This window comes from Tubulanus polymorphus, chromosome 12 (genome assembly GCF_964204645.1).
Source record: "Tubulanus polymorphus chromosome 12, tnTubPoly1.2, whole genome shotgun sequence".
NCBI lineage: Eukaryota > Metazoa > Nemertea > Palaeonemertea > Tubulaniformes > Tubulanidae > Tubulanus > Tubulanus polymorphus.
The window spans coordinates 9,817,073-9,824,918 of NC_134036.1; the positions used below are offsets into that span (position 1 = coordinate 9,817,073).

General features: G+C 37.2%; 1 protein-coding gene across 3 annotated transcripts; it reads right to left on the reverse strand.

Moving 5' to 3' along the window:
- Positions 1-388: 388 nt before the first annotated feature.
- Positions 389-5,976, reverse strand: LOC141914027 (TP53-binding protein 1-like). 3 transcript variants are annotated; one of them, XM_074805273.1, is made up of 8 exons: positions 5,568-5,976; positions 4,412-4,657; positions 3,809-3,910; positions 3,503-3,591; positions 3,247-3,372; positions 2,738-2,808; positions 2,152-2,297; positions 389-1,895 (listed from the first exon to the last, which is right to left on the reverse strand). In XM_074805273.1, the coding sequence occupies exons 2-8, from the start codon at positions 4,512-4,514 to the stop codon at positions 1,720-1,722; spliced, it is 813 nt and encodes a 270-aa protein (XP_074661374.1). In that variant the 5' UTR covers positions 4,515-4,657; positions 5,568-5,976; the 3' UTR covers positions 389-1,719. The 3 variants fall into 3 exon arrangements, with proteins under 3 accessions (XP_074661374.1, XP_074661373.1, XP_074661372.1); XM_074805272.1 differs by having other exon boundaries at positions 3,503-3,588; positions 3,809-4,117; XM_074805271.1 differs by having other exon boundaries at positions 3,809-4,117.
- Positions 5,977-7,846: the final 1,870 nt, after the last annotated feature.

The window sequence follows — 7,846 nt, forward strand, 5'->3', positions numbered from 1 at the left end:
ACTATTCTAAAATGTCTAAAATTCAATTTTGATCAGACAATAAAATTCTTGCATGATTGTTAAGTCAGAAAATTGCTAAATTACATGTATAACAAAAATGATCAAATTATCGGTATACAGTATGCAGATTAAAAACCATTTGGCAGAAATTTACAACATTTCTCCATTAAAACATTTTTTTGTAATACATATACATATGAACTACATAACGGTATTAAAAAAATAAAATTGCAGGGATTCTCTGTAACACAAAAACACGCTCAATCTAGATAATTTAGGACCTAACATCGGGATCAAGCGGATTCCGGATTCAAAGTAACTTTACCGGTCCATAGATTTAAGTACCGTACCGTACAAGTTTAAGCCAAACTGGATTGAGACATTTCCATGATGGTCATTCATGATGATACATTATTAGTCCAAGAGTGGGCTTACTACCAATTATTTAAAGTTTTTGTGAATAGTGTTCAACTGTATAATAATAGACAATAAATCTGAATATAAATTCTATTGAAACAAGAGATCCACGGATCTTTATATCTCGGGCGCAATAAGTCAAATGAAAAAATTGTGGGACCTAATCAGATGTGGGACCAATGGAGCATATCTACTAGTTATTCAGTTTCTCTGTGAGTTCAGGCCTATGTCTAATAGTCTAGAGAACAATATCCGGAGCATCAAATGATGAGTTCAAAATGAAACAATTCATGGAATATACACTACTCCTAGTCCTAGAATGATTGGCAGTTGCTTGGAAGGCAGCCAATTTCCTGGAAACTTAAAACTAGGCCACACGTCTGAGGCAATGTTTTCACACAATGCATACTGACTACAGTACAGGGAGATTGGCTAACTGCAGGGAGCATTTATTTTACATCAATTTAACGATGTACAACAGCCTTCAAGACGTTTTATGAAACAAAATGCTCTTTGGAATTTTCTTAAAAATTGCCACAAATTTGTCGATTTCTCTTAAATGAACACGATATTCAAAATTCCATTTCCAACAGATTTTAGCCGCATGATCAAGGTACACGTTGCACATAAGCCTAGTAGATTGCATGACTTTGGGTCAATGTTACAACCTCATTTGTTAGCAAAAATTCGATTTTTGGACCCTTTACAACATCTCGGGCTTCGCCCGAGATAAAAATAAATCAAAACATGCAACATTGAGACTATTCTAAAATGTCTAAAATTCAATTCGATCAGACAATAAAATTCTTGCATGATTGTTAAGTCAGAAAATTGCTAAATTACATGTATAACAAAAATGATCAAATTATCGGTATACAGTATGCAGATTAAAAACCATTTGGCAGAAATTTACAACATTTCTCCATTAAAACATTTTTTCGTAATACATATACATATAAACTACATAACGGTATTAAAAAAATAAAATTGAAGGGATTCTCTGTTACACAAAAACACACTCAATCTAGATAATTTAGGACCTAACATCGGGATCAAGCGGATTCCGGATTCAAAGTAACTTCACCGGTCCATAGATTTAAGTACCGTACCGTACAAGTTTAAGCCAAACTGGATTGAGACATATGGCAGTTTCCATGATGGTCATTCATGATGGTACATTATTAGTCCAAGTGTGGGCTTACTACCAATTATTTAAAGTTTTCGACTGTATAATAATAGACAATAAATCTGAATAGCGGGACAACACACAATGAATAATCGGTTTGAGTTATTTCGATGCCATCACTGTTGATTGTGATGTTCAAAGAAAGGATGATCGTACTGTAGCCGTTTTCCCTGTATTAAACATTGGATGGCCCATTCGATGGACACCAAGGGAATGTCCTGTATTTCCGCCCACTGTGAAGTGCTGACTGGACAAGAAGCATCTGTCGCTATCACTTCCGGTACAGCTTCACCTGTAAAAACGAAAACACAAAAAATATCTCAATTTCAGTAAAAAGATAGAAATAGAGTAGACTCCGCCTTACTTAGTAGCATTGGATTGTATATATCACCAAGATGACTGCATACTGAGCCAAGAATCGAAGGTTTTGCGAAATAAATTTTAGTTAATTCACTGATATTACTGATTTGAGCAGTACTGTATAAGGGGGAGTCTAAATTGGTTCCTGTTGGCCTTAAATCTTTTTTCAAAATTCAAAATAAACTTACCTTCAGCTGGAACGATGTTTTTCGGTAACATGGTAATCACTTCACAGCCGGCTGTTATCAAAATTGCCGTCCACGCTTCTTTCAATTGTTTATCAGCGGATGCGAAAAACACAACCAATCCACTCAGCGGTCGGGCCTTACTGATCCTAAAACAATCATTCAAATAATTCAAATCAAATCTATCAAATGTTTACTGGCAATCATGATGATACTGTTCCTTATTTGTGGGCAGTTTCAACAAACTGCTTCATCCTCAGTGATGGGTGGTAAAATGTGAACAATGCCTGGCTATGTAATAGCTCTATTGCCAGCAATTAGAGATAATTTATTATATAGTAGCAACAAGGGAAGAATCATAGTCGTAAAAGTGTATCATCATAAGAATAGGTGATAAAACTAGGAATGAGGCAAATCCTTGAATGACCCCGGCCTGAAATTCCCTGCCACATGTGAACGGGGTTGTGGTGAATGCGTTGGACTAAAGTTGAGCCAGGGTCATAAAAATTGCCTAGATTATTGAGTGTTGTATCTTATTCATCAGAAATTGAACATCATCAAGTCTGTTAAGGAGAGTAGAAATAGATACCATTCAATAACACATTCATCTTGATCAATTCCAGCCGGCAACAAGTAGTTCTTGTACGATAACAGTTGGTTCTACAAAACAGAAAATGCCAAGTTATTACCATAGAATCTATGACGATGACTAGCCTTGGACAATCAACTGTGGAAAAGTAATTTTCAGAATTGGTTAGGCATAACGGCACAAAATTTCATTTAAGGAATTCGTTAAGATTCCTACGAAGAATTCATTTGGGATTCCCTACTAACATCATACCAATCAACTAGGTCATGTAGAATGTAAGCTGGTATGACGATAAAGGCAAAGTTTTCAAATTTTGTTTGCTACAACTATGTTAAAGTTTAATATCCCCGAACCACATAACTTTTCCATTATCTATATGACTAACATACACAACTTTACGATTGCTTTCGATTTTGGAAAATTTCAACAACCAAATGTTAATATTTTCGCGAATACTAATAAAAATAAACGGGTTGCTCAATATCTTTATTATCGCAAGTTAAACTTACCTTTTCACAGCAATCCAAAATCCACTGGTGTGAAACCGGTGGTATACTGCTGGCTAAACAGTGAAAATACTTTATAGTTCTTTGATATGAGTCCGATATCAATAAAACCTCCGTCGCGGCCGCTATCTAAAATGGTGAAAAAAGAAAACCCCTTTAACAGTTTCTTTTCATTGTGAGATTGAATGAGATTGAATGAGCCAAAAGACAGTGGCGAAAAGCCATAATAAAGATGGCTAAAAGACATTTATATTCTTACCATTGCTGGGTCAACCTTTTCGAGTAAAATACCGCTTCCAGTCGTGATTAACTTTCGAATAAGATCTTTGTCGAATTCTTCCGTGCCTGCTAATCAACCAATATGCGGAACGATGGTCATTTTGAAACGCATGGTACAACATGGTACAACAATGAAGAGGTTTTTGTAAGATATATTTCCAGACAGTAATTTCATGACTCATGACTAAGCAACAACAGGAGTTCCATGAGATAAGTGTACACATACTTAAAGCAAATAAATGCTTACAGCTGGATTTGAACTATGGCATATATAGTTGATAACTACCTTTTTCAGATTTCCCGTGTGTCAGAACAAAGGCGTAACCCATGAACAACTGGCCGCTCTTTAGCGAATTATCTGTTGCCATTTCAGCAGTACTTGTCGAGGCTGCAAAATATTTCATGCCTGAAGATCTAGCATAGTCAAATTTCAAAGATGTTTGCTTGATTATGACGTCGGTTGTCACATCTTCATCTCGTTTTGATTTTTTCACAGACGGAGTACTAGTTGCAGTTGGCTGCTTTATTTTGCGTTTTCGAGTACTTGTATTAGCAGGTTTAGTAGTCGAGGTTGCGGTTGTATCAAAATAACCAGCTGGAAGAGTTTAACACATAATGAATAAAGAAATAGTTTTGGATGACCAATATCATAGATGGCTGGCTCAGCGGACGTGGATAAGACAGAGGATTAGATAGAATCTTTTCTAGGCAAGGCATTAAGGGTCCAGAAATAATGGCTGGAGTCAAAAATGGCATAACTATACTAACTGATTGGTCAAGACTTTGAATTAAAACGTGGCTGAAACACAACTGATGCCGGCGAATCAAACTCTCAGGTCACAACTTTTAAACGGGACCGGGTTTCACTTACCGGTAGCATCACTAGTACCTGATTTCGCTGCCTGTTTTTGACGTTTAACGAGATTCAACCGGCCACCTCGTTTACCCCTTTTTAGCGCAACACACGATGTGGGCGTCGTTTCCGCTTTCATAGTCTCTGTTTGAGTTGTCTCTAACTGGGGAGGCGTTTTAGTAGGAAATGGTGGTGACTTCTGGGCACTAGTAGTGGCGGGTGATGGATTTCCCGATTCAGATATTTTTGATCTACGCACGCGCTTTCCTTCTACCAGATCATCTGAAAAGTCGGAAGTCACACGTTAATCAAAAGCCAGTTTCCTACACAGAGGCTTGAGACGAGTAATTATGCAAGTAGACGAGGCCTTGTACTGCATAAACCTTGTTTACAGTGGCTCAGTTGCAATTTTGGATTGTTCACATCATTTGATTATACTTTTGGCAAGCGCCTTGTAAGCATTTCAAGCAACTGCATTTTTAGCTATGACTACACTAGCATTTTGTACCCGGGTTATGCATCTCCAATACGCTCGAAACACGGGTTCAATGCAGAGTTTTCCGCAAAACCCGGGTTTTAGAAACCCTTCTTGAAAAGTGGAGTGATGGATTCTATTATCCAGGTCATATTATCTGTAGAGAGGCAAATGGAAAGTGAGTACGGTATTGAATTTTTGAGAGACATACTTTGGGTGACATTATATTTTACTCAACATGTGCGGGTCCGCTTTTGCGTTCTACACACTTCAAATAACCTGCAAATTTCTTGAGAAATTGGGTAGCTATGGTGGGGTAGGTCCAGGGATGAAACCTATTGAAGATTACATTGCTCGCTCATCCAAAATGGCCACAGCGGACATATTGAATTTCTTGTTAGAGCTCTACACACATCAAATGAAATTTCTTTTAAACTTGGTTTGTGTAATGGGGTAAACCCATCGATGAAAGCTTGAAAATTAGCTTTCTCGCTCTTCCCATAAGGCTGCCACGGCGAACTTCTTGAATTGATAATCTAAGTATTTAATTTATCAAAATATCTAAAATCATATTTCCTCTGTACTACATTTATTTCTGAAAAACTAGAAGTATGAATAAAATGGAAAAGCAATACACTAACAACTATTCAAAATATATCTATATGACAGAAAATAAGGTCATAATGGACTCAGATAATGTAAGCCCAAATAATGTACCTGAGTCAAGAACAACTGGCTCATCCGAGTTACTATCTGTAGCCGACTGCAAACATGATTTTCCTGGCAATGGAGCTTCTGGTATTTCTGGACTATGAAATGAAAATGAAACAACATGAGAATATGAAAAATGTCACCGCGAATTCAAAATTCAGATACTATAGTTGTAAACAGTAGGAAGAATATCAAACATGACTTCTTCATAACAATGTATGCAATGAACAGCGAAGAAATGCTAAAAACGTGTCTTTCTTTCAATGCGCTTTCCTGCTGTGTATACTGGACTAAAGGTGGTAGTTGTTAAAACTCTAAAGGTGGTAGTTGTTAAAACACTAATGCTATTAAAATGTCAATGTTCCCCTTGTCACGAAAAAAAACCCTCATTAAAAACGAGACAAGCTTCGCGGAGTCGATTGAATTTCAGCAATAGAGAATTTCAGGATATGTCAGATGCGCGCTTGAATAACACGGCGGACTGTCCAACTTTTGGGAGCGGGCACTGGCGGATGAACGCGTTTGTTTTACCACCGTTTATTTTCGTAGAAATCATTTTGAACTTGCTGGTTATTTTGATTTTCGTGCGTTTGAAATACAACCATCGATCGGCATTTCTACTGACTGTGTTAGCCGTTATCGATAATTTGTTCTTAGTCGCACAATTCATCCTCGAATTATTTCGTTATTTTTTGCTGTTCACGAAAGTCGGCAACGACGCCATGGCGCGTTATTGGCCATGGAACGTCAACTCGAAAATTTACATTGGCTCAGTCATATTCTACAAAGCGTCTCTGCTGTTAAGAAACTGGTTTACCGTTTTGATACAAGTCGAGCGCCTTATAACAATTTTAATGCAGCTTAAAGCAGGGATAATAATCACAACGTCAAGTCAAAAGCTATATTTCTGACTGCATCTTTATCTGTATGTTTTGGCATGTACTACCCTGCCACGCTCACCACAACGTACAAACATGGAAACATCGATTTCAACGCCCCCTGGTGACCATATACGAAAACCAATGACCTTGAAACTTACCACATTCATAGAATATGTCAGCAGCTACAATTTTGTAATTGATTGTGATAACAAAATATGCCTCGTTACGGATTTAATATGGAAATACTAAGTTGTTCTACTATTCAACGCCTCCTGGTGACCATATGCAAAACCCAATGACCTTGAAACTAACCACAATCATAGAACATGTCATGAACTACAACTTTCTAATTGATCATGGTAACAAAATATGCCTAGGTACCAATCTAATAAGGAAATACTAAGTTATTCTACTATTCAACACCCCCTGGTGACCATATAGAATAACTAATATCCTTAAAACTCACCACAATCATAGATGATGTCATGAGCTACAACTTTGCAATTGGTCATGGTAACAAAATATACCTAGCTACCAATATAATAAGGAAACACTAAGTTATTTGACTATTCATCACCCCCTGGTGACCATATAGAATAACTAATGTCCTTAAAACTCACTACAATCAGATGATGTCATGCGCTACAACTTTGCAATTGATTGTGGTAACAAAATATGCAATGGCTCAAATATAATATACAAATACTAAGTTATTTATTATTCAACGCCCCCGGTGGCCATATACAAAAACCAATGACCTTGAAGCTCGCCGAAATCATAGAACACGTTATGAGCTACAACTTTCCAATTGATTGTAGTAACACAATATGCTTAGGTATGAATATAATGTGGAAAAACTTTTTCCCATCTACGAATGAGCACTGATGACACCAAGATGGCCGCCAATTGCGTCATAATTGGCTGATCAAAAATACCTGTCTCAAGTATAAATCATCCCTTTGCAAAGAATACCCATCACAAATTGCAATGAAAAATGGCAAACCAGTAGGAAGCTACAGGACTCCGAATTCTGGCCAAAATTGACATTTTTGGGCACTAAAAAGGTCATAGGACGGCCATCTTGAGTCCGATCGACCCAATTTTTCTTAAGCTGATGGGCCCTTGGGGGTTTCAAATATATTCGAAAGATCAAGGTAATTGATCAAAGCGTCTTCAAAATTTCCCTCAAAAAGTTCAATAAAAGACCAATGGTCTTGTGGCTCACCTGACCATTAACTAATTAATAAGCAGTTAGGTCTAAAAATGGATTAGACACTGGATGGTCTTATTGCAAGGGCCGGTGGCAAGAGAGGAAGAGGAAAATCCATATACACATTGCCTTTCAAACCTTCAAAGGAGCGATCAAAATCAAATGGCAACTCTGTTTCAATAATCATATTTATT